Genomic DNA, 27,967 nt, shown 5'->3' on the forward strand with positions numbered 1-27,967 from the left:
ATCAGCTGGGGGAAGTTTAATGGTGATATTCATTAGTTAAAATACAGGTTTTCATTTAAAAAAAATGTAGGGAATCATGAATCAGAAATCTCCTTTTTTAGTAGCACTTAGAGCAAATTTGGCAATTTTATTTATCTATTTTCAAAGCTTTTTATAGAAAAATGGTTCATATATATTACCCACAACCCAATTCAGAGAATATGTCATTCCAAAAACATGCCTTTCCTCACCTGTAGTCTCCTTTGATTGAGATTTACTACTTTCTCCCAAACTACACCTGCTATCCGTCCAATTCTGCACAGATTCCACTTTGTTTGGAGAGAGATGCTGATTTTAAGTCATCCTGACATCCTCTCCTGCACAGTGCGACAAGTCCAAACCGCACAGAACCGCATGGAAACATCTGTGTGCTCTGATCTGACAGCAAAAACAAGAAAGTCAGAGTGTTTTCGTTGTCCCTTTAATCCCCTTATGTCAGTGGCCCGTGCAGTTTGCGCATCACCCGTGAGAGGGCGCATCCGCAATCCCTCAGCTCCAAAGAAACCTCCCCTGGAAGTCAGGATTGCTGGGAGTACGGAGCCACTTTAGTAAAGTGCGGATTCAAGTTCGAAGTTTGCATGAGATAATCAGCACGTGGGAGCCCAGTGGAGCTCCGGGTTCGGACTAAAACGCCCAGGACGCTTTTTGGTGGATTTTCTGCAGCTCTGGTCGGGAGCTGGGAGTCGGTTAAACATCTCCGTCCGAAAGGGGGGAACACGGAGAGAGCACGAGTGAGGGGAGACGAGAGAGGTGGAGGACGTGAACGGAAGGGAGGCAGAAAGCAGGAGAAAGAGCCGAGCTGCCCGCACGCTGTTTTTGGAGTCGTGCGTAAAAGCGCGAAGCAAAGTGAGATTAACTGGATAAACACTGATTCTCTTTTCCCATTTTCTCCCTTTGGACACGTCCCTGCTGGCGGAGTGTTAGTGTGGGAAGAGCCAGGCGTTGTGGAAACCCTCTCTGCGTGTCCTCGTTTCTTGTTTTGCACTTGGAAATCACTGGAACTTGAAGTTTTGTGGACATTAAACCGAACGAGGAAACGTTAGATGCAAATGCGGGTAGGTGACTCCCCGCTTTTGTTCAACATCTAAACAGACACTTGGAGCGCTTTGCTTCTCTTTCCCCACATTGCACAGTAGGCTGAGCTGTTTGGTTCACTGAAATGTGAGACACTGGAGAAGTCGGTACATGACAAACCGCTGCACCCAGCTGTTCTTGTTTGCCAATATCGCAACCATCCACTCACGCCTATTTCATTTTTGAGATTGGATGCGCTGGGAAAACTTTTTAAGAATGAAGAGGAGAAAATTGATGTTTTCTGCTTCCATCGCCGCCGTGTGCTGAAGTGGATCCGTGTTGTTATTTTAGTGCTTTCCCAGCCTTCATGTTGAGCAGACAGGAGAGCTGACATGCGCCTGGATTGTGGATACAGCACGGTGACATATGATTAACAGAAAGTTGTGAAATCGCCTGATTACCGACGCTGAGAGGTGAATGATTAAGACAACCGGCGAGGAAACGACCGCTGTGCCTGTTCGTGCAATTTTCTTCGTGCGCCGTGAAACACCGCTTTTTCAGCTCAGCCACTTCGAGGACTCGGGTTTGGTTTTGTTTTTGTCTTTTTTTGCGAGGAAAGAAGAGTCTCCGGAGCCGATATGGAGGAGTGGAGACAGTGCGGACGGTGGTTGATAGACTGCAAGGTCCTGCCTCCCAACCACCGGGTCGTGTGGCCCTCGGCGGCCGTGTTCGACTTGGCACAGGCCCTGCGAGACGGGGTGCTGCTGTGCCAGATGTTGCACAACCTCTCCCCCGGATCGGTGGACCTGAAGGAGATCAATTTCAGACCCCAGATGTCACAGGTGAGTCTTGGTGGAACTTGCGATGTGGGTTTTTGGTTTCCAGCTCCAGGCGCATGTCTTTGCGCGCTGGTTATGTGCATTACTCTGCTTGGATGTTTCCAAGGGAGCCACTGGCTTTGGGGATGTTTTGTTGTTTGCATTGTTTGTTTGGAAAGCTGCATGTTGTTGTGCATCCAGTTGATGCAGGGATTTTAACCAGAAATAAGACTTGGCAGTGTGCAGAGCTGCCGTCAGCGATAATACAGCAGTTTAACACATCATACACACAGTAATTTATGCTTTAACACATGCAGGCTTTATTTAGATTTGCACAGGTGAACAAAAACCTTTACAGCCAGGCGGCGGTTCTTTATCTACAAGGCCTCAGGGTGCTTATTTGGCACCAATAGCGCTCAAATATGAAGTTATTTCCAATTATTTCAAGAGCTGTGGTATTTTATTGCCATCCATCTATCAGGAAAATTAAATAAACTTGCAGTTGGCTTGCAGAGACACTATCTTCACATCTGCCCTGAAGGGTGTTAATTGAGTATCATCCAGTCATCTCGAAGTGGAAATGAGCAAAGATAACAGCCAGCTTAAGGAAGAAGGAGCAAAACATTCGCACATAATCGGTTAAATAATTTGCTCCGGTTTTTCTTTCCCTTTGTTCAACTTTTATTGTAGCCCCAGTGGGGTGTGGCTCTTCTTCAGGCGAAACACCGTTACAAGCGCTGTAAATCACATCAGTTAAGTGTGGCTGATATTCTCCAAAAGCCACTGATCTGGTGGTGGAGGTTTAAGGCCAGTTTTGAGACATTTTGCTTCCACGACATAATGTCATATTAATGAAAAGTAAACATCCAAAGCGCACATTTAGGTGTTTTTACTCTGTTTTATCAGTTTGCACGTGTAGATTTCAATAACAGTACATATCTTTGGAGTTTTTTCTCATACGCTGAGCCAGAAATCTTCACTGATGTTGCACCAGACTTTGCAGTTTTATGCCCATCTATATTCTTAATGTTTTTACAGAGAGGCTTGTTTATATATTACCAATAGATTCATTCATACAAATCAATCAGTGAAAGTAGAACCAGACATTTGGCCAATTTTATTGACAGATTTTGGTCTTTCACATGTGTATCGTATCGGTATATGTGTTGTCTGATATTTGCTGAAATGAAAGTCTTATTTTACCAAGCACAATACAGAAAAAGAGTAATGGAAAATTGACGTCATATCGTTTAACATTATCTACAGTACTGTCAGCTGTGTCTGCAGCACATGTAGCAGAGCATCTGTCACATCTGTGCAGACTTTGGTGCACTTTGTCTTTATGGTAAAAGCTTACAACATTTTGAAGTACATGACTGGAAAGTTAAGAAACAATAAGATCATTATTTACCCTTTTCAGTGTAACTCTACTCTGTATACTCACACACCACAATATAAGCTTATATGTTGATATTAGGATTAGTTATTTCCTTAAAATGTTATTGGACCTGTAGTTTCTCCCCTGACGTAACAAGCTTAGAGTTGTTTAACCCACATAATATAGCAGTAGACGAGACAAACTAAAGTTTACTGTAGGTCCTTTGTGGAGAGACTCAAAGAGGAGAAACCATTGTGGTGTATAATTAGACTCAAACGAAGCACTAAACTCTGCATGGTGGTACGATCAGAGGCTTGGATCGTAGATGTCACACGCCTCTGCCTCTGTAAAGCTCCCTCTGCACTGCAGTTCATTCATGTTTCCAAAACCGATATATGAGGAAGTGTCTAGTGCCACAAGAAGTTTACACGACCACAGCAGAGGAGTAAAAGTGTGGCAAACAATTCTATTGACTTTTATTCACCCTGAAGCCTGAACTGAAATGCTGCTGAGCTTCCACTACGGAGATGTCTGGGAATCGGGAACTGTGAATGGAGAGCATTTTTCGGTTATTCTTATTGTTTTGCCCGCTGAGGCCGGAGTGGCTATCACACGAGAGCGATTGCCCACTGACAGCACATTTGTCTGATATTCTTGGCACACCTTCTGTGACCCGTTTCTGTCATAATAATGTGTGAATGTGTGCGTGTGGGTGTTGCATCTGTTTGTCTGCCTTCCAGTCTGACTGGGTTTGGCTGACTCTTTCAAGTAAACATTCCTTGATGTTTTGGGGGAAAAGTAAACCAATTTTCCTGGATGAATTTAATTTCGAAAGTTATTTGCAAAGAAATATTGTCTGCTTCCTGTTTCTCGATGATTCTCGGTAATGAATTGCTACTTTCCCTGTTTTATATAATCGCCAGTTGGGTGTCAGAACAGCATGTCAGAGGACTTCTGGTAGAGATTTTTTCCTATTTTCTTACACTTCATACACTTTAATGCCTAATAGAAAGAAAAGAAAAAAAAGCCGAATAATCAACTGAAATAAATTAAATTGCAGCGCTAGTCTCCACTTTGTCCCCGTTTTTGCCTAGTAACCAACAGTAGCCTCGACTTATCAGCTCCAGAAGCCAATGACTTCCATGATTACAAGGGAGAGAGCGGCAGAGAGAGGTCTGGATGGCATGCTTTGATCCACCCACTAATCCTGTGCTCCCAGTCCCACTGAGTGGATCTGCAGTGAGGGTGGAAGGGGGTGTCCTCAGTGACAAATTGGGTTAAACAAAATCCTGGCAGCAGAACAGAAGTATGTGATTTATGATAAGGAAAAAGGTCAGAGCGCATGTGCTTTAACACTCCGAACACACAGACGGTGGCTTAGCCAAATGAAGAGGTGGTGAAGCGGAGCGATTACATTATTTGCTCGGGACGGAATTTGTCTTCCCTCTCAACAGATCCACTTTCGCAATGATTGATAGTCTCCAAAATTGAGTTGTGCTTCTCCCTGGTAGACGTTTAGTTGTGGTATCCTCCAATATTGGAGCCAGTGTTCACGCTGGTTGTGATTAGGGGTGGACGATCTGACCAGAATCATCATGTTATGATGTTGTGGGTCAGAATTTATGAGTTGAATTCACCACTTTGAACTTTTGATAGAAACCTGCAAAGCTGCTTCAACTCAGAGCTAAAGCCCAAACTCACAAATCTCACTTTTTTCCCAAAAATTTTCTCTTGAAAAGGCACTTCTTTCCGAGTCTTGGTCCACTCATCATCTTCGTTCTACAAACTGATTTACAGCTTCAAGATACATCTAAAGGTGTCACAACCACTTTTGTGTAGTTAATGCGAAGTTGGAACATTTGGACAACAGTGTTAGAACCATTGCATCTCTGGCGTTCTTACCTGTAAGCTTGTGAGGCTACTGTTGGTGGTTGATGTCATCCAGCTGTTTTGATGGTTTGTCTCTTGTCCTTGGACAAATTCTGCTAGATCCCAAATCAAAGCAACAGCGCAAAATAAATACGTAAAATCTCATTGACAGGCAAGAAATGAAGAAGCACGACGGGATGGTTGCGTTGCAGAAACGCCACAAACAAAAACCGGGAGATATCCTTGATAGTGTCGTAAAAGATGCAGATCGACTTCAGCCTTCTTCAGCAACTGCAAAACCCCAATATCTACAATCATGGACTGCAGTTGTCATTCATGTTCTGCTCTCCAACCAGAACTGGTTCATATGCTGCTACACAAAAGACACCATAAAGTCCATCCATGACGAGATGGCAAAACACCATCCAGAGAGACGAACAGCTGAATGACATTTACAACCACCATAGTAGAAAGCTGACAGCTTATATTGTAAACAGGAGACAGAATGGTGGATGAAGAAAAGCAGCGAACAGACCAACATCCTGAAGGAACTGTTGAAGTGGAAGAAACACAAATCACGACTTCCAGTCAGAACTAAAGTCAGAGCAAAAACAGGATGCAGAGATTTGTGAGTTGGGACTTCAGCCTTGAGTTGGAAGGATACGTTTTGTATCCACACACAATCAATTTTGTGATCATGAGTTCAGCTAAATTTTGATTTGGATCATGGCTCATGATTCTGCCCCAAAGGACTGTGATATGATCCTCTGGTCTGATGTCCTGCCTCTAATGTTGTATCATAATGAAAGCTTTTGGAGAAAGGGTGACATTTACACAAAAGGGATGTGCTTCTCCTTTTTCTAGTGAGCCATTAATGCTGCTCTGTTGCTGCTTTTAACAGACCGTAATGACAATAATGCTTTTTAAAAGTTTGGCATTGATCCTAGTTTGTGCTCCAGTTTATTATCGCTGTGTTTGTGTCCATTCTGCAGAGCTCAAAGGGAAGCCATGGTAGCAACACTGAGGTCACACTGTACTGTTAAAGAATGGCATGTGGACAGATAATGAATCTGCAGCTGAAGTGCAGCGTGTTACCACCAGCCACCTCATTTTAAAGAGTTTTTCTTCTGTGAATGTTAGAATTTCAGATTTTAATGGGTTCATGATGATAATTCTGGCAAGTTTCTTGAGGGTGTGCTTGATTTGGTGTAAATGTACTTGGCCACCATGTGAGCTCAAGGAGGTCTTGGACTCAAATCTAACCTGATCTGGAGTTGTTCTCCTCTTGGCATCCAATTATGAAATGACTAGGGCAATTGGTTAATCCATAAATGCAAAATTATCTGACCTGAGAAGTCATGATTTACTTAATGTCTTTGTGTTGTGGATGGTTACCAAAGAAAAACAAACAATTCAAAGGCATAATCTCTCAGATTCTGGACACTTTCAAACTTTTATGGTGAGTTTTTTCAGTTTTTTTAGACTTTAAAATAGTCTGTCGCCCTAGTGCATGGCCCCAAGAGCTTAGTTTTCCTCCTGCAAGTCATGTAGTTTAGGTGAACTGGCCCGTAAATTGTACAAGGGTGTGAATGTGACATTCCTGGTGACTTGTCTGGATTGCAGCAAGCGTCTCACTGGGATAGATCCATTCCCACATGGCCGTAAATGGAATATAACAGTGAATATAGCACAGGATCAGAGTTAGGTATTAAAGCAAAAAGGTAAACATCCAATATTTGCTTTCAATACAGGCCTGTGAAAACCATCCCCTTGATCAAGAAACCTTAACGTTTACTCAAGGCTCCCGACTAACCTTTTCACTGGTTGCACCGGTACGACCGACTTTCTCATTTGGTTGCACCTCCCACCTTGTCAAAGGCAACACACATCACTTGCTGAACATTTTCTTATCTTACGCTACAATTTACCAAAGCTCCCTAAGTGCCCCACATGGCAGGCTGTGGTAGATGCTGTTTGGTAGCTGTGGTGCTCAGACAGGTGTGTGACCAAAAGTGACCTTGAAAAGAGTAAATTAGGGTGTCCTAATGTCAGATTTGTTCCAGATGAAGCCAAGTGATTTTTTTCAACATGCGCTCTTTTCTATGAACAGAATAAATGGCGGTTATAGTTGGCGACAAGATTGCATTTTTAATGCAAACACCACAGGACACCAAAGTTGTAAAAGTGTTACTTTCCACCAATGTGGTTACCACATTTGCTGCCTGTGCTGGTTAAAGTGTCATCAGTACAGCTGAATGATCATCATGCATTAGCCCAATGCAACCACTTGAAATTTTAACTCGCACACTATCAAAAAAAGGTTGCAAATTCAACCATTTTGGTCGCAGCCTGGAGCCTGTTACTTCTACAAAGCTGAAAGAGGACTGTGGTTGGTTTGTGGATTTGAATGTGTTTATAACAGTAGCATGAAAATGAGAAAGCGTACTGCAAAATCAGCATTCAGGACAGAATGTGAGTGAATAAATAATGGTGGAAAACGTGCATTCAGGTAGCTGAAAAGGGAAACACCTGTGCATGAATCTTTCCACTTTAAAGGGAGGAAGTTCAGTGTGATATTCATGAAGCAGTAGGAGCTATAAGAGCTTGATGTTCTAATAGAATGGAAACTAATATTAACAGCTGGTATGTTGGTGTTGACATGCAAAATTTGAAAAACTCCTCATTTCCTCTTTATTCTGTCCAGGTTAATAAAACTAAATGTCTGTCCACAGTAAATCTCAGCATACAGACATGAACAGGTACCAAAAACATCATCTATTTATATCATGGCATAGAGCACAGAATTACTAACCAAACTAGATCAGGAGAAAGAGGAGATTAAACCATTGTGCATGGAGGAAGTGAAGTATCTTGCAGAAAAGCCATGTAACTGACCTTTATTTATGTGGTCAAATAAATCCATATAAATCCGTTGTAATATTATTATTTTTTACCGTTTATTCATCGTTACCTCAAGGTTGCACACGGATGGTTAATGAGCGCTGGTGTTTGCACACACTTTGGAGCTCAAAGTGTACGTATCCAGAATCCAACGCCTCAGGCTACGTCTGAAAGACAAGACTGTGGTATGCTCTCGGAAGCCTTTTGTGTGTTCGGCAGTGTTTTTTCTTTTCTTTTTTTCACTTCTCATTCTCTCGGTTTTTCCTCCCCCCCTGTTAGTGAGGTAGTTGTGAATACCTTTGGGATGACTCAGGCAGATATGTAAGTGTGTGTTACTGCGCTATTGTTTCTGTGTGTGTGCACTTGCTTGTTATGTCTGTAACTGTGTGTGTGTTACGGTAGCCTACCTGTGCTCAGACTGAATCACTGCTGGCTGAGCCTGTACAGCTCTCCTGAAGTTTCTCAGGCCTCCACAGGGTTCCAGATCCCACGCAGAGCCTGCTGCCGCCTCCACTCACAATAATTGAGGTTCTTCCTCTTTGTCCAGCTCCCATCATAAATATTGGCTACTGATGGAGCAAGCAGCAGGACCTGATTTGAATTTAATTGTGTAAAATGTTCCTTTATAATAAAGAAATGATTTAGGGATGCCATTGAGGACTGTTTCTAAATCGATTAATCCATCGACTGAGTAGTCAGATATCTAAACAATCCTCAAGAAGTTAATTTTATATTTGGGTTTTGAGCTTTATGAGTTTTTGTAATAGTTTCAAGGACAGAACATTCTCAAAAGTTCTCCTTATGATTGACTCAACAACACATATAGTGATGTTACCTTCTTTCAGAATAGCCTCAGATGCTCATGCATTCTGCTAGGTTTGTGGTATACACTCGAGATTTTACACAAAGTACATCCACCTATCTGTTTTGTGATTGTTGAAAGTACTCCCATACTTTACTGTAGAAGCCTTGGGTCCTTGGAAACTTTTACATTGAACCGAGCTGGACTCAGCTGAAGTTGCCATTTTTCTACAACTGTAGTGCAGCAGACAAGTGAATGAAACATCCGTAAGCACAAATAAACTTGTTCTATGGCTCTTATCCAGGTTGTTTTCTCTGGACTAGATGCTTGCTTGTGTTGTATCTACTCTCAGATGTAAGTCACTTGTCAAAAAAATTTGAATGCGATTTTTGCGTTTCTAAGTATGCGTGTTCCTTTGCATCTGGAGATCATGATTAATAGGTCGGGGCATCTCTGTAGCACCGCAGTGTTTCATTTGTAATGGTCTGTTGGTATGTTTGATCTTTATCAAAAACTTGAAAGTCATGCAATTTGGATATTGCGTTGGCCATATTGCAGTTTAGATAATATTTTGATTAATTGGCCAGTGTCGTGGCTTCCACAGTGACGTTAAAAAAAAAAAAAAATAGACAAGAGTGTGGAGTTCTGTTTTGTTAACTGCTTTAGTGAATAGACAGTGAACAGCTGCTTCAGCTCATGGCACAGTATAACTTGCTACTAGCATAAACTAAGCATTTTTCCATGCCTGTATGCACTGTAGACTCCCAAAATTCCTTCCTTGAACCCGAGCATCATGGGTAATGGAGTCCCAAAGTTCAACTGACTCAACTGACAGGGGCGGCTGTGGCTCAGGTGGTAGAGCGGGTCGTCCAATGATCGAATGGTTGCCGGTTCGATTCCCGCTCTCGCCTAGTCATGTGCTGCATGCCGAAGTTTCCTTGGGCAAGATTCTGAACCCCGAATTGCCTACCAGTGACTGTTCCACTGGTGTGTGAATGTATACTGACTGATGTTGCAGGTTGATTAGCAACCTGCACATTAGTGTGTGAATGTGTGTGTGTCTGGGTGAATGGGAGCAATTGTTGTAAAAGCGCTTTGAGTACTCTGATGAGTAGAAAAGCGCTATATAAGAGCAAGTCCATTTACTATTTATGTGAATACTCAAATAAAAGTCCATTCTTCTTTAAACAATTAATTTCTCACATTAACTATGTTATATGAATTATCAACTCAGTAAATAAGCATAACTTTATCAAATAAAGTCATAGCAGCCAGCCCTAGTTGATGCCATCATTGTGGAACTCCTGCTGTGTCAATTGAGGATCTATCCACTAGCAATCCTTTATGGCAGATTTTCTAAAAAGTAAAAATGTGCAACTTTTAGAAAACAAAGGAAACAATAAATAAGTAATGTTGAAACTACATTGTTTTTGAATGCTGGAGGACAGAAAACACCTGAATAATCTGAATATTCGGATACCAAAATTAATATCCAGATACTGCCGTAGCGAACGAATATTCGGATATTCGGGATATTCGGGTCCAGCCCTACAATAAAGTAGAATGTTTTTATTCATGGGGGAGAGGAGGAGGGACTTTATTATTGAAAAATGGGTAGTGTTCTCAACCAGCAGGGGATTTCTTCTTGCAGTCTGTGTGTCAAATCGGAGCAAAATAGGCTTTTATTTTGGCCTTTTCCACCTCTTGCTCACTGTCATGTGATTTAATGTTAGTATCAAAAGCAATCAGTAACAGTAGAGCTGAATAAAATGCAAAAAAAATAAAATAAAAATCATATTGTGGTTATTTTGACATGTAATACAAATCACAATTTTAGTTGGATTAGTAATTTCCAAATTTGTTTCTCCAGCAAAACAAATATAAACTTAATGATGTAATATCTATTTTCCTGGTGGACTGCCCTCCTCAGGGCCAAGAAGTCCTGCTGGGTGCTGCTGCTCATCCAGGTGGTGATACTCCCAGCCAAAACACTGTCAGTGGTGCAGGTGTCAAAGTTCCTGAGCACCCTGAGAGGGAGCTTAAAGTCCCTCAGGCGTCTGAGGTGGTAGAGACGCTGTCGAGCCTTCTTCACCAGGGTGTTGATGTGACAGGACCACGTCAGGTCCTGCGTGATGTTAACACCCAGGTACTTAGTCTGTACAAAACGAAAATGTTTGCTTATGTCATGAGGATATGATTTGTATGCATCTCTGTAGTATCATAATGCTTTAACTATAATTGTATGTTGTGACACATTTTGCTTTTATTTGAAAAAAAAATGCTCTGGGACTTTGCACTCTGGCATATTGGAATTCTGATATTATTTTAAATTTCTTAATCCATAATTACCAAGGCTTAAATGTTTCTCCTTCATTGTTGTCGTTTTAAAAATAGAATACTAATTTTCTTGTCATTCTGTTTCTGTGCTCATTCAGCTGCAGAAGGACAATATGCAGTAGCTCTTTCGCCTGTCATATATTCTACACAAAGCAGTGGTAAATCCTGTACAGCTGCAGTAAAACCCCTGATCAAATCACTTCTGTCCCGATCACATGAGCACAGCGTTCGCTGACGGTTCTCCTCAGGTCACGCCATCGACACTAAAAACCCCGTCTTAGGGTTCGAAATAAGATCAAAGGGGGTGTATGAACTGGAAAACGGCATGTTAAATGCCACCTTCTGTTCTGAAATCGCTCTTTGTGGCCACAGCGAGGAGGGTTACTGGTGGCTGCTGTAGACTACCACCCACCCCTGCCTCTCTCTGGGGTAATTTAATCTCACCGTTAGGTCTGCCGTCGACCCCTTGACCCCACTGCTCGCCGGATGCAGGTAATACTGCTAATGGAGCTCATTAGGGATCCGTCCTGGGTGGAACAGCTGGGCCGGTGCCACTGGAAGCTAATGGGATTGACAAGAAGGGAACAGTTCCAGGCCAGAAGAGTCTAACCTTTATTCTGAGGTATTCCGACTCCTAAGGTCACAGAAATCTCTAACTGAAACTTTTGGTATTCGTGCAGTTTCAGTGTTGACATTTCCAGAAGTGGCCTATAAACAGTGTGTCATTTCAGAAGGCAGTGAAAGTAGCCTTTACTCGCAACGTGTCAGTGTCAGCAGAGAGGAAAGTGACTTCTGAGCATTTCAGGGCCAGTAAAACTGCAGCATAAATTTCACACTGAAGATAAGATATAAGGTGCACTACAGCAGTCAGTTGAATTTACAGGGATGAAGTTTGATGTGATTTCAATGAAACTGAATACGGTTTTACATCTGTTTATTCAACCTAAATCGCTTCATAGGTAATTTTCTGTTGAAAAAATCTGTGCTTTTTTTGTGCAGCAAAATATTTTAAGAATTGAATATCTTTTAATTATTTAAATTATGATTCAAGGACCAATTACCAGACACACTGATCCTACCAGAGACTGTGGTAATTAGCCATTTAACCTTAACATGGACATTCTAGTGTGCTGAAAGGCTGCAGGACTTCACCTCACATTTTCTCGCTGCCCTGTGACATTCATCAACTCTGTCCTGACTCATTTGCAATGAAAAATTCTGCGTGGGTGTTGTGCTGCAGCTGCACAAGCTACACTGGAAACAGCACAATGAAAAATTAGATTAAATCTTCTTTTTTTTCAGTCAACGAATGTGTATTTATTCTCTCTTTTTTTTGCATGCATTTATTGTTGTTGCACTGCTGCGGGTCGCAGAATCAGTTGGACTGTGTTGTAACACCCGACGCTGAGCAGTTGCCCTTCTCAGGTTTTCAGAAATATCACACTCGCGATTTGTTTCATTGACTTCAAAACATCCAAGCTGGTCCTCCATGTTTGTTTACAACAGTGTTGCAGTGTTATCATGCATTTTTTATACGTTACCAGTCTTACTTTGTCCTCCCCTTGATCACGTTTGTGGTGTCAGATGGAGAATGTGAGTGAAATATGTGATAAGGGAGTACTTGGCTGCAGAGTTTAAGAAATTCAGGTGTTTTTACCAGCTTCAAAGCAGATCAGAAGTGGGACTTAGTAACTGTACTGCATCTTAACTTCTGGTTTTTGTTGAAACTTTCTCCATTGTTACTGGTAAATGAAATTTTTCATACATTTAAAGGATAAAATGAATATTGAAATAAAATCCTCATTTGTCTTATCATCTGGTTAAATATCCATTTTAATTCAAAATCTACATTTTTTTCTGCAGATACAGCTGCAATTATGGTCAAATTTGGTTCAAGTGACATTACCCCATCAGGACAGTAGATTATCAATAACAAAAGTGGTGTTCAAAAATGATATAACTGTAGAAAAGATACTCGAAGCTATGAAAATACATCCTAAAACATTTAGTATTCCTTTAATCCCGAGCGATCTGGCAGCAAGCGTAGCAATCCGGTGATATTTCTTTACATTAGGGATCGTGTCTCACTTCACCGTGATCTAAGGTTGCATAGCCGAGCACAGAGCAGCATTTCCTGAGCCCGGTGGGAATTATAGTGTCCTATTCAAGGTCACTTTGTTGGGGTGAATGCATTGCAGCAGGAGATAGTTTCTACTCTGTCAAGCTGAAGAACGGCTTTGGTATCCATTGGCTTAAAAAAACCTCCATATTCCCTTTGGAAACAGAAGTAAGAGGCTAAAAAAAAACCAACAGAGAAGATGTTTCTGGGCAGCTGCTTCTTTTCTAGTCCGTAGAGTTTCTTCTGAGCCAGATAAGATACATCTCCTTTAAGTTGTGTCAGCTGCACAAACAGAACATTTGAATATTGTTAACACCTCTGAAGGAAGAGTTGTGACCTGAGCAACATTTGTGTGATGGGATGATGCAAGAAGGAAGTGTGAAATTAGACCTCACATTTTTGTTTTACTTTGAAAGTCTTTGTAATGAACCACTTTGTGAGATTTCTGAGGTCAGGTTCAAGATAGTTACTGCACTTTAGACTAAAGTTCAGTTTATTATTTGGCTGTTTTCTTGCTTCAAGGTTATTCTGTTTTGTTCTTTACTACACTGCAAATAGACAAATACAAGCAATTTGAGCCAAATTTGATTCCTTACAGTAAATTAAATTGATTTTACACTGATTTTTTGCCTTTTCTCAAGCATTTTTTTTTTGCTTTCTTCGCCACCACAACAAACTGCTATATTGTTTAAATAACTTTAATCCATTTTTGAAGTTTAATACGCAAGTGAAAACAAACTTAATTGTGCAGAGTCCAATTATTATTATTTTTTTTCCCACGGCGTTTCATTTCAGTTGATGCATGCTGTGCTGTTATTGATTTGAAACTGAGCAAGAAGCCAAAAGGAGCAGCGAGATGTAAGAGAGAAATATTCCTTTCATATGATGACTTTGTGTCTAAACGCAGTAGAAAGGTTCAGGCTCTTCATTGCGTTAATTAGTGCGATAACATCTTGCAGTGTGCCACAGGCTCTCGTAAAAATAAATAAGTATGTGGCTGTAAAAGCGTACGGCTCGCGGTGTTGTGCTACAGAAAGAATGTTTCGCTGTGTAGCACAGACTTAAATAGGAAAACGGTTAAGTACTGGAATAATGCAGCAGCTGAGTGAATCCCATAGTGGTTCAGGTCGATGTTCATTAAGTGCAAATGAATGGTTGCATGTTCAGTTCTGCAGTCGGACAAAGAAGCAGGAAGTGGATTTGGAATTAAAAAAAGCTCCTTTATTTCCAACTGTGCAAATATGGCGAAACAGAGCGCATAGCTGTGACAATATCTGCTGCTGAAGCTGACTTTAGGTACAATGCAAAGACTTAAAGTTCTCCTTAGAGAATAACTAATATTAACAAATGTCAGTTTAGAGCTCCGAATATTTTCATCTGGTGGGAGGAGGGGGTGATCACATAGACATATGTGTATATGTTTATGTGATCACACAACGAGATGAGCCGATATGTGCCGATGTTGGCTGAAGGCGGAGGGAAGACAGTAACGCCGCTTATTCTTTCCGCCCGGTAACGTCCGACCGGGGGAGGGGGAGGGGAGGGGAGGGGGCGAATATTCGGATACCAAAATTAATATCCAAATATTCGGATATTCGGGATATTCGGGTCCAGCCCTACTGTTTAGTGCAGGTGGGCCACTTATGGCTTCTTATATGCAATGAGGAGCACAGGAATTTTCATTTGTTACAGAATCCTTTTCATGCAAAAGTTGTATTTTTGGCACATTAAAAAAACATGTAGAATACACTGATTGAGGTGAAAATATCACCATTTTAAGCTTAAATTTGCATCATTTTCACAGACAAGTAAATCAAGGTTTATTGAAGAGTTGAAAATCCAACACATTTTTGTCGAGTTTACAGTTTCTGGTTCTGGTAATTGTTGTCATTTGGGCGTCTTTTAAAAGAGAGCATACTTTTATTACACTTGCAGGTGGCTTTTGGGGTTCAGAAGGTTAGCTAGGGACTTCATGTCTATCGAATCGAGTTTTAAACCTCTTTCCCTCGCGGCTGCACTGCATCACAATTTTCCCCCGAAACTATAAGTGTCCAAATGGTCTGCATCCCAATGCAAACTGTGAGCACTCAGCCTTTTTAAATGCGATCCACATGAGCTGTGATGTGACTGTTTGAGTGGAAAGGCTGCTGCAGAACAATCAGGGGTTGAATATTTGGATTCCGAAGCCCTAAAATCACCAGAGTGCACGTTTATGCCAGGATGCGACTGTGTTCATCTCGCAGCACGATTTGATTCATGAGGGGGCTAATAAATAGGAAAATGAAGTGTCGTGGGTGGATGGGAGTTGGGAGAGATTTTAGATGAACTCTATATTATCATGTGGCGGTTGTTCAATATGCCAAGGAAGTCATTAATACAGAGAGCTATTTCTGCAAGTTGGAATCTGTTACTTGAATCAGTCAAGTTGCTGTATTCTGTGTAGAAAATGTTATCAGATGTAAGAACAGTTTTCGCCTCATGATGCAAATTGTTCAACTAACATTGCAATCCACTGCAACTGCATCATTATACATCATCTCCTTCATCTGGTATTCCACAACTCCTCTCGCATGACTCAGCCAAACTGTACTGAAAACCCAGAGTCGTGCATTTTATCATCTAAACAGCTGCTACACCTAAAGCCTGCCGAACGTCTTCTTTTCTTGCATTCTTTGGGGATTGCTTTTAGCCAGAAATGTGAGCAGAGTGGGGAACTCCGAGTTGACCTGATCCGTCAGACCAAGAGTGAGAGCGTAAGTGATGTCAGGTACACAGATCACAGTGAATCTAGTGAAGAGGCATTTCAGTGTCAAGAGTTTAGAACAGTTTTTTTTAATGCGCTAAACACTGAAATTCTTGTATCTGTGACAACATCCTGTTCATTCTCTTGGTTTCCTCTCATAATCATCTTACCTAACTAACCTCCAGGGACGCGTTTCGCTTTGAGGAAAAGGATCACCCGTGACAATGCGCTGGCAGTTTTGCCGTTCCACTAGAGGCGGACAAAGAGATCACGGAGCCTTATGTCCACCGTCTGATTTCTAAAGAGGCTCCATCTGCATGGTTGTGTTGGGGGGTGATTAACATGGGCATGCAGTGGAATGGCGCCTGAATCTTTCCGGAGCCAGCCATGCTCTGCTGGGCGCCATCAGTCCACAGAGAAATGAGAAAGAGGAGGCCACAGTCCTGCCTCTGTAGTGTCGAGCCAGATGGCTGAATTTTCTCCCCCGCAGTTCCTCTCAAACCAGACCACAGAATATCTTGCTTTTCCTTCTCTTTTTGTTAAATTGATTTGGACTCTTTAGTTGTTAATCTGTCTGTTTTTTTCCAGGTTTCGTCTGTCATCTGTCTTTATCGAACACTGTCAGTAATGACACTTTGCCTGTTAGATTTTTGAGTTGTTGTCAGTGCAAGAGCTGTTGCCGGGAGCCTAATTCGACTTGTGTGTTGGTGGTGGGCTGATTGTGAGTGTTTCCTGTAGTTTCAAACAGATTAGGATCTGAATTGGGGGAAGAGGCACGGCAGCCCCCCCCCCCCCCCCCCCCCCCCCCCCCCCCAGCATGGACACCTCCAACCCCAGCAGCAACACATGCAAACATGCACTATTAATGCGTTTTTTTTAGTCTATTTTTAGGGGAGAGATTAACAGCATCTCTTTGCCAGAGGAAACAGAAATACGCACAAATGTGACGCATCGCCCGAGTGTGTATATATCGCAGTTGCCATGGATTTTCCACAGAATCGCCACAAGAAGCGCCAATATCCCATTACTGACTTGTATTGATCCTTTTACATAATTGGCTCTGGAATAGGAAGGGCACAAAGGTAGGGTTACAGTGTTAGACTCAGTCCCGTAAAAGGCCGGTATTGATCCTCCCCCATGGCCCAGTCTCTTGTTAATCATGCAAACAAAGTGGAACAGTGTGTTGGCTATCGAGGGCGGAAGGGATCATTTCCTCGTGCTCCACCTTTAGCTCGGGGTGTGCCATTTTACGACATGTGATTTAGTATATCCAATTGGAAGCCTCAATGATTTTTTTAATGCAGTATCATTCAAAAACATCTTCACAATATTTCAGGTACAAAATAACACCACTGTAGTGAATTTATTTGCTTGTTTGTTATTTTATGCTTGTACCCTATTTTTATGCAACATTTTTCGTATTATTATTTATTTATTATTATTGTTTCATGTATTTCTGACTTGGTTTCATCATCAAAGTATAAGTTCTTGCAAAATATCCCCTTTTCAAGCATACATCCCTTTCTGTTGATCTGATGCCATCTGAGTGTGTTGACTTCATGTCTGAATGCGCTTCAAGGTCAGTTCTCCATAAAAGTAGCAATGGTTAGCAGCATTTCTGTATCACTTTCAGCAGGGCACAAGTCTGAATTGAATACTTGTCATAAATAGGCATGTGAAACAACATATTTTGAGTTATTTGAGGTGATTTGGAGAGTAATTTGGTGCCAGTGTTGGTCCAAGAAGATCACAAAGAGCACAAAAGACACGGTTTGAGTTTAAAAGTCACAGCTTTTTACTTCATTGTTGCTTCCTGCAGTTTGTAGGAGTCTTTTCTCCGACTTGACTCAATACCTGCTGCATCAGACAGCAGTGGAATTGATATGAGCATCTCTAATGGACATTGCACCAGTGGAGCAACGATGTAAGTTCATTAGTTGCCTATAATTATAAATTGTCCGTGACATGTAGACAAGACTGAGCTGGATCTACTAGCAGATATGTACACTGACAGTCATTAAAAACTTTGAGACCATATTTTTCAACATCATTTTTATTTTGAAGCCCAAAACTGGATTTTCTTCATATGAATCATTTGTTTAGCATGTTGGCATACAGAAACAAAAATCTAAAGTTTCAAGAATGATTTCAAAATAAAGAATTTCACAAAAGAAAACGGCACCTGCCAAACACAAAGTCACAACGGTCAATACCGAGTATGGCCTCCATTTGCTTGGATGCAGGCAGCAATCCGTCGGCGCATGCTTTGGACCAGGCTTCTGATTGTGGGTTGGGAACAGCCCATACGCCTGGCTACATCACTGTAGCTCAAACCGGCCTCCACCATACCCAGTGCCCGGAGATGTTGTTCATGTGATAGACGCGGCATGATGCTGTTCACTGGACTAACAATGGTGGCCATTTTTGGGCCTTTATATAGGCCTTCAAAACCCATTCTCAAATTGTGCAGATACTCACTGAGTATTGCTTGGTGTGTATTTGGTTCACTTTTGCAAAGTGACCAACCCATGTGCAATGAATCATGACAAAATGACAACTCATCATTATCTCAACTACCAGGGCACTAGATCATCAGTAAATCCACAATGAATAATTACAACCCCCCTACAAGTAGAATTCTGCGTACATTTCTACCTCAAAGTTTCTATTGACTGTCAGTATACTTTTCTTCACGTCAGACAGAGGAGCTGCTACACAAAATTCATCAGCTGCAGTTAAATCATTTGTTATGCTAGTGATCATTGTTAGGTTGAATCCTGAACTCCATCACAGCTGTCGGGATATTTTTAGTTTGGTGTTCATAAAGTAATACACTGATTATCATCACACATGATTTACAGTATACTAGGCCAACAGTAATTGTAGCAATTTGATAAGTTCACTGTTAGTTTAGAATCTGTCTTTTATTTATTGGTGCAATATTATGGATTATACATCATCTGAGTCACTGTTTATACAAATATTGTGCATTCATCATGCGTGTCTGATTGATGACATGAGAAACATCAATGTAAATTTGACCTATGTGAATGATGAAATGCTGTCACTTCAGCAGACTGATAAAACCAGCAACATTACGTGTCCTGTGTCTAAAAAGGAGCCGAATGATACAAAAAAAAATCCCCCATCAGAGTATTCATAAGGTTTTATGATGATTAAAATAGTGAATAAAAGTCACAACATCAGCTCTCTGTCCAACTAGTCAATGTCTTCTTTTTGCCGCTAATAAACTGCACAGTATGAACTCGGGCCTGTGAATTCAATTTCGTTACTGGAATTAATCCAGTTTCCCACATATGAAATTAATCAGATGAGCGATTACAGGCTTAAAGAAACAAATCTCATAATGTGATGCAGGAAGAAAACGCCTCGCCAAAAGCTCCAGTATCAAGGACAGACAGAGCATAGGCCCGCCAGGAGGGACCAAACCCAGGTTGTGCAGCTGAAGGTCAGCCTCTTTAACTGCTGCATGATGGTGCAGAAGAAAACACCACCACCTTGTCAGTCTTTAGCAGACATTCATTTGTATTCTGGAGGTTTTCGAACCATTTTTTTCCCTATTAATGTATCTGAAATAAGCTGCCATATTGCATGCAAATGAAACTGTAATTGTCGCTGTTAACAAAGGCCACGGAAACCTGCTTTAAGCTTTTATCTGCTTTGGAAGTCATCATGCTGAATTCAAAGCAATTTGAGGAATCCTTTGTGTTGGACAGGAAAGATGAAACAGAAAGGCTTTAGGGAGGAGAAGTAGAAAATAAAATCAGTTGAACTTTCTTGCAGCATTGAAACAAATCGGAACTGCTTATTTGCAGCTGTATTTATATTTAGTCTGCTGTCATACATTGCTATGTCTGTCTCCTTTCCTGCACATTGCACTCTTTTTCAGTGCTTTTGCACAATGCAAACTTTTGAAACATAGCCATACTTCGACATTTGGGCTTGTATTGTAGTTGCATTGTTGGTTTATGCATGAGAGGTTGATCTATTGTCGATAGCAGCGTTTTTATTTAATGTCCGTCTCATTTCCTCTCTGAAAGCCTCAGTTGTTTCAGCAGCTATCATCACTCTTGTCAGTATAGACGTATGATTCAGCTGCTGAGAGAAAAGAAAGTGCCTCTCTTCAATTTTTTTTCTTCTTCTTCTCTCAGACAAAATTGACCATCTCTGTGGTTTTCTGTAATGCAGGCGTGTCGTCCCGTCTGCCTTTGATTGATGACATTTCTAAAAACCAATTTCTCATAAGTGCCAGCTGGAAGAGAGGCAGGTGAGCATCCTCAATCCCATCTAAAGAGGTGACGGGGGGGAAAAAACATTAAATCTGCCACCAGGTTTGTGTTAGCGTAATGAAAGCATCAGAGTGTGTGAGGAGAGGAAAGCTGAAGAATTTGGAATTAATGGGTAAAAACAAAGAGGAAAGAGAGGAAACCCCAGGAGGTGGAGTCACAGAGGATCTGATTGAAAGGAGGCTTTTAGCGGCTTTCTCTTGTGAAATTGAGCATGTCCCTCACACTGACGTACAATGAAGCTCGTCTGGTTCTACAAAACTTACTCTCCATTAGCAAGCAAACATTTTGTTTAACTACACAAGATGGTGACGACAAGCAAGATTAACAGATAGCATAGTGACAGCTGGGTTAGGAAACTACTCAGATAAACTTGTATCGATGGCAATTTGTTATAGCTAGACTGTATACATACTGCACATATATGTGATTCAGCTCTTTCTAATCAAAAGGCAAATTTCCAATACCTATGATCGCATTCGTCTCAGGACAAATGACATCACTTTCACCACTTTTATCCAATCATGTATATTGAGTTTTTCAGTAGTGACATCTATATTTCAGTTGCAAAAGAATTATGAGATGTTTAATTCCAGGTTGAGATATCTACAGTATAATTCTGACTAGTCATAATTCAGAAAATCTTTCTCTAATTCCCCTAAACTGAAGATATCGAAGCGTTTTTTCTAATTTTTTTTATAAATACTCTAAATTAAGTTTTAACAAATCATACTATATCTCAAACTGGAGTTCTACCTAGTCAAAATGTGATTAGAGAAACCTTGAATTAGACTTTTGAGTAGGTGAAACAATGTTTTAGACATATGTGGTTATGTCAGAAGCGACAGCCAGTGTCTTTTCAAATATGCTACAAGTATTATCAGAATCAGAAATACGGTACTGGAAGAATTGATCATGTTACATTTGCTTCCATCCAAAATCTTAGAACATAAGAGGTAGAAATAATAGAACATAAACATGGGTAGAAAAAATGGCCTTAAAATATAACTATAAATAAAAAAGGTATAAGCATAAAATGTTCATTACACGAAGAAAGCAAAAATAATAGCATGTAGTATAATAATAATAATAAGAGTGGTAATTGTGTCCCTACATTTGTTAACCTGTTTTGCCGCCATTTCAGAGCTGCACCAGGCTTAAGTTGTAGTGAATTTGGGCCCCAATCTTTACTGAACAAAGCTCGTGTTCGCCACCAATTCTATGCTGATGATCTTTTTCTATTTCATTGTGTTTTTTAATGATTTTTTTTTTATCACTGTAACCACCATCACACCTGCTAACACTGTTTAAATCATTTTGTTGGCCAACAGTGGAAAGTTTTGCATCACAAACGTCATGCACAACATTTCAAATTAGTCAGAATTACGTTTGATATATTGGAAACTATGAAGCTGACTCGTCAAAACTGAATTTCCTGCATCTTTACCTGTTGTATTCCCTAGTTGGCTTGATGTTTTAGGTGTCTTGAACAAAAATTTGTCCCCAGTCACGATAGAGTTCTGGCTAGTCAAAATGACGGTGTTGATTTGTTTCCATCTCCTTGGTTCCAGTTATAGACACAAAGCTCCGTATTTGTCTGTCAACACAAAGTCAATAAGTAATACATCTCGTAACACGGACTTCCTTGTAACTTTTGGAAATCACCTAAATGAACTTATGAGGTTTTTCAGTTTTTATTGATGCACCGATTGCTGCACCTATTTCCTTCTTACCTTTGGAAAAGATCCACAAATGACACCCAAATGGACTTTGATCAGGTGGTTAGTTCTGGGTTATGAAGCGGAGCTCAGTTATTTTTGGACATCGGAGCAGACTACTGTGAGTGAAACAACATGGGAAATTAAAAGTAGAGTTTACAAGCAATAAAACTCACACATAATCAGCTGAATACACTAGGCTTGTGTGCTAACTTTATGGATACAATTACTGGCAAACATTCTCTTGGATTTTGCTCTGTCACTGACGGTCCAAATTCATTTAGAAGTTTTGTCTACTTGTACGTCTGACACATATAGTCACATAAAGGAGTAGTTTGCTGTTTTTGGTATTGTGTATTTTCTTATGACTGGGTGTTTTATTACAATGATGAATGTGACCTTCAATGATAGCTTGGCTGGCACCCTGTTAGCAAAAAAGTCACTTCTCATCCTCATTGGCTTGGCGTAGTTCCTGATACATCCTAGTCAGTGTCTTTGTCCATTTGGGATCATGACTCATCATCGGTTAAAAAACGGGTAATAATTGACATTAAATTTATTCAATGTGAACAGTGTGTTCATTTTGAAGCCTGTACTTTGCTCTGTTTAGTGGTGTTGAAGTCCCCTCTGGTCATTAAATAAACCCCTAAATGCTGATATTTGTTGATCAAAGTTTCATATTTAAAAGTTTTTTCCCCTTGAAAATCATTCCTTTCTGCCTTACAATGTATTAGATGTACCTACTATAACTCTAAATTATTGTTCCCTTTGGCATGCACAGACCTGTGAAGTCTCTGCTTCTTAATATTTGTCATGAATTCATTTAGAAAAAAATGTAAAACACTTGGAGTAAACTGTAGAGCATTTTTCAAAGTTCCCACAAGTGTTACCAATATTGGAAAAATATATACATATTATATATACATGTATATACATATTATAGATAATTTACTACTACTGCTTGTCTTCTGTCTTCTGTATCTGTGTAAACACTGCCTGCAGTTCAGTCCAGTTTGACTAAAAAAGTCCCTAAGTTTTGCATACAACGGTTGGTCATAGATGAGTCACAAAGGGCTTTTCAGTTGGGCTGAGTACTGCTGAATATGTTTTTATTTATTTTACAAAATGTGGCTATTGAATGATGAAAATGTCCAAGAACCTTTAGAAATCTTGCAATTTCTTGCTGTTTAAATTTTCCAGCTCCAATATGTTATGAAGTTTTGGTGATTCTTTTAAAAATAGAGCATACCTTTCAAAGATGACGGCAGGTTAGAGGTGGTCTGTCTGTCTGTCTGTCTGTCTGTCTGTCTGTCTGTCTGTCTGTCGTATGAAAAAGTTTCGGCACCCCTGATAATTTTCAAAATTTTCCTTTATAAATTTCTTTGGTTGTTCGGATCAGTACTTTCAGTTAAATATATCATATAGCTGACCAACACAGTGATATTTGACAAGTGAAAGTTTATATGATTTACAGAAAGTGTGCAATAATCATTTAAACAAAAGTAGGCATGTGCATAAATTTGGGCACCCCAACAGAAAAATTACATCAATATTTAGTAGATCCTCCTTTGGCAGAAATAACTAAATGCTTCCTATAGCTTCCAATGAGGGTCTAGATTCTGGTTGAAGGTATTTTTGACCATTCTTTTACCAGACTTTTTCATAACACTGTATGCCCGTGCCTGTGTAGTGCTGTCTGCAGTGACACAGTTGATTCATCTTTCTTTGTCTGTTTATCCAAATTTTACCTTTTCTCTTGTGAGGACGCTCTCTGCTTCCCACTTCCTGCTTAGCCTGAGCACTCGGCGGGTTAGAGAGGGAGCGAGGGAAGGAGTTGTGTAATCCACCTCCCTCCCTTCTTCCCCTCCGCTTAGCCAGACAACAAGAAACATCTGGACGGAGAAAAGACAGTTCAGAACGCACCCATCCCCACCTTCCAACAATGCTTGGCTTAACTTTGCAGTCTGGACACTCTGCTGTTATCCCACCAAACCCTGCGCAAGTGTTGCATTCTTATCATAACTTTGCTCATTTCTGAGAAGAATGTGTGGGTGTTTTCTGTTGTCCTGTTGTGCGAAATGTATAATTTTCCCTCTCTGAGTGGGGTAAAAGGTGTTATTTTCTTCTCTACGTTTTCATCACGACTCCCTGTCAGTCTTTTTTTAACTATTGTGTATCTTCAGGTTGTCAGCATGTGATGTGTGTTTTCTCACTAATTTTCACATCTCGAGCTGTGTTTACTTTACTCTTCTTTCATTTATTACAAACAATAACTTCCAAAATGTTTATTCCTTGTAGAATTTGCTGTGGGTCACAGTAAAAGTTCTGTATTCACCAGCTTCTGCTGTTCAAAGACTCTTTTAGCTGCCCAAACTTGTGTCACACAGGCATTTTCTACATCATTGATCCCACGTGAATATGCAGTGCAGGTGCTGCAGCCAGAATTAGAGCATTGGGGTGAAGCAGGCGAACTTCTGCTTTTGCAAGGCTTTTATATTTGCCTTTTCACTCAACCGTGTCTGTTTCAGTTTCCGCTCTTTCCTGCTCGTGTTTGCATTGTGAGTCTGACAGAGGCCGGCCCATCTGCCATGACAGCGGTTGGATATGGAGGATACGTTTCCCCAAAGTCATGCAAATCACTGAACATGATGAGATGTGGGAGATGTGGCGGTAAATCAGTGGTTATTGTGGTAGTTCAGGCCGTGAGCAACAACTATACCGACACATATTTTACTGTATTTCTTTTTCAAATTTCAATGCTTTGCATTTTAATGCAAGTTGACTGATGCACTGGGTGTCCAAATTCTCATCCCTTCTTCTAAGTTGAATAGTTCCTAAAGTATTCATTGCAGTGAGGTGTGGACAAGTCATGTGAAACTACATGTCTTGATCTTTCTAATGTTGCCAGTTACTTGTCTGTGGGATGAATTGTTGGCAAGAAAAATAATTTTGAATTTGGCTGAAATTTAGGCGAACACTTGGCTTGTTTCTGAGTCATAGAGTATCCCACCATCAGGATTCCCTAATGTCAGATGCCGTATTCAACTATGAAAAGATATCTCTACTGATGACATTTTATGTTGAAATACATGTGAAAACATCACAATTTCATCACACAATGCCTATATTTTATTGAATATACTCTATGCATTCTGATGCCTTAAGACGTGTGAGTTCATGAAGCTAGAATTTCTGTTGCAGCATCGGTGCAGGCTTATAAGGAGAGTCTACAGGTGTTAATTAGATTACAAAACAATGTCAGGTATGATGTAATGAATAGTGCTCTGAAGCTCAGTGTTATATCACCTTAGTGTAGACATAATAAACCTTCAGGTGTTCTGCATTTTGGAATTATAGACATTGGCCATTTGGTGTAAATTTTGTTGCAACATTGGTGTGATGAAAGACTTGAAGAGGAGGCTCTTGGGCATCATACTGTATCAAATTTTGCGTATCAGACACTTAATTTTCTGCATTTTGCTAACTTCTTGTGTGCCAGTTTGTCTTCTCTTCATGTGTCTACATTGTTGCATCTATGAGTGGTGTTGTAGTGTTGTGTTCCAATCCTTTGCTGTGTGATTCGCTCAGTGTCGGCAGGTGTTAAGTTGAAATCAAGCAAAACCATATGGACATTGGCTTTTTTGGTGATGCTTGTTAATTACTAAGCACACAGAACACAAGTGCAAGTTGGTACCTTAATTAATCAAAACTGACATTGCATTTACAATCAGATTTAGTCCTCAACTTGTTCTGCTCTTGCGCTGGCAAAAGCTGCACACGAGAATTTTGGCTTTTATTATAGCTGACTGGGATCCACTCACTATTTCCACCAAGCGTTCAAGTCTGACCGTCATCTCTGGACAATATAATGGCTCTTTATATTCATATTTTTCACACACTGAAACTGGGTCTGGGCCTCCCTCGTCTGCTCCACCATGTATTCATTAACTCCACAACAAAGCTTTTGTCACATGATATTTTTCCCTTTTCATGTGGGAAACCTTCTGCTCTTCCTACCTTCTTTTTTCTCAAGTTGTAGCCTTTGGTGTGGAGTTTATCCCGACGTGCTTCTACTTTCCTGGCTGACATTTAGCTGAGGGGCTAAATGTATGTTGAGCTTGACCTGCTCTTCTTTGCCCCCCACCGGCTCTGCTCTTTCATTTCTCTTAGCCTTCCACTTGTTTTTCCAATAGGACTTGACCTTGACAGTGAACGTATTGTGAGGGGAGGATTTTTTTTTTTTTTCTTGACTGCAACCCTCAGATAGGCTTCTGAGATGATGAAGTACACTGCATGGTGACATTCATCTTTCCCTACATGCACCTCCTCTTCTCTATACACCTCTACCCACATCTCCTCGCTCTGGGTCAACGTTGTTCCAGTTTAAATGAAAGGAAATAGAAGCCTTGAGCTGATATGTAGTGAAACTGTGCAAATGCATGCTTTCAAAGATGCTCCAAGTACTTCAAGCTGCACAATACACAATGTTTCCGAATAAGACAGGCTTATTGTACGAGCAGATGTGCCCCCTTAGAGGTGTGTTCCGAGTAAATCCAAAGAGCGTCCAGGCTTTAGAACAAGCGCGCAGACATATTGCATCTCTTTGGTATTTAATTGTCTTTAAATGTCAGCACAAGTGATGATACTGTTGGGAGATCATTACAGGGCTCGCTGGCTTAAATGAGCTTACTTCTAACCAGACAGCTGAGTGGCACTGGTGATTGGCTGTTTGACTGGCAGAACTGATGTATTTTCTCCCTCCGGAATTAAATTTGTGTAATCATGGAGGCAACCTTTTTTCGAAATCCGCCGCATTGTCGAGCGCTGGTTTGATGGATAACTGCAAATCTGTTGCGGGCTTTGGGCTGTCAGTCATAGTTTTGCTGTGTGTGGTCGTCAGCGAGTTGATTATTGCACTGTAACATATTGTGCGGCGAGAATCAACACGCATAAACGTCCTCTTAATAATAAGGTTGATTAGTTTATCATTATTTAATTGTGGTGTTTGGAACAGCAGAGCATATCAGTGCTCTGGTGCGTCTTAAAAGCTAATTTGCATAATAGTTTGTTAATTTCCATGTCTGAGCCACTTGGCCATGTAAATAATGACATTATCAACTGGAAATCCTGTTGTGTGTATGTGTGTGGTTGCAGTTCCCTGAAACGGTACTTTGTGGTGTTCTGAAGCCACGTTACGACATTGTTTTTGCTTTTTTTCCCCCCCAGCTTGCTGCTCACAGGTTGAGTATTGGCAACCATCATGATGTCGTGTCACTCTTAGTTTAACTTTGTCAGAAAATACTAAAACACAGTGACACAGGCTGTAACAGCAACTCAGTGTGTGTGTTGTTATGGAGTAACATTAATGTTGGACTATTTGTGACCGTTATATATTTAAAATGCCACTCTGTCAAAGATGACATGTTTGGACATCTGAGAAAGACCTCTCTGGTTTTTATTTTGGTTCCTTGAAATCATGACTTCATGGAAAAAAAAATAATGCAATAGAGAAAATGTGAATTAAGATTAAAAGGCATCAGAGAGCTACACTAGTACTGTGTAACAGTAAAATGTTCTGCCTGTAATTCATATCTTTGTTGTTGTAATAAGCGTACCAAAAAAAGTAATTTTCTTCATTTTATTCTTTTTAAATTAATCGGTGGAAAAATTGGTCATCTGTATTTTTTTTCTGCCAAATATTGGAATCAACATCGGCCTCAAAAAATCCATATTGGTTTGGCCTTAGTTTAAATCTCAATACTTAAACTAGACCGGTGATTTTGTGTCATAAATAATATTGTAGGTTCTTAATCTCAGTGTTTAAATAGATATCTAAATTTGTATTTGCATTTTGTGTCATATTGTGGGGTCTTACTCTTAATATTCGAGTTAGTTATGTAAAAGTCTACAATATATTATGCT

At 40.5% G+C, this 27,967-nt stretch overlaps 1 protein-coding gene across 12 annotated transcripts in view; it reads left to right on the forward strand.

Moving 5' to 3' along the window:
* The first annotated feature begins 550 nt into the window (after positions 1-550).
* The window catches only part of vav2 (vav 2 guanine nucleotide exchange factor), a 256,224-nt gene continuing 228,807 nt past the window's right edge, over positions 551-27,967 (forward strand). For all 12 annotated transcript variants that reach the window (XM_051938884.1, XM_051938886.1, XM_051938891.1 and 9 more), the window contains exon 1: positions 551-1,895. In XM_051938884.1, the coding sequence (XP_051794844.1) occupies positions 1,692-1,895 (204 nt within the window). In that variant the 5' untranslated portion in view covers positions 551-1,691. The remainder of the gene's footprint in view (positions 1,896-27,967) is intronic.

The sequence above is a fragment of the Acanthochromis polyacanthus genome, chromosome 18 (genome assembly GCF_021347895.1).
Source record: "Acanthochromis polyacanthus isolate Apoly-LR-REF ecotype Palm Island chromosome 18, KAUST_Apoly_ChrSc, whole genome shotgun sequence".
NCBI classification, from domain to species: domain Eukaryota; kingdom Metazoa; phylum Chordata; class Actinopteri; family Pomacentridae; genus Acanthochromis; species Acanthochromis polyacanthus.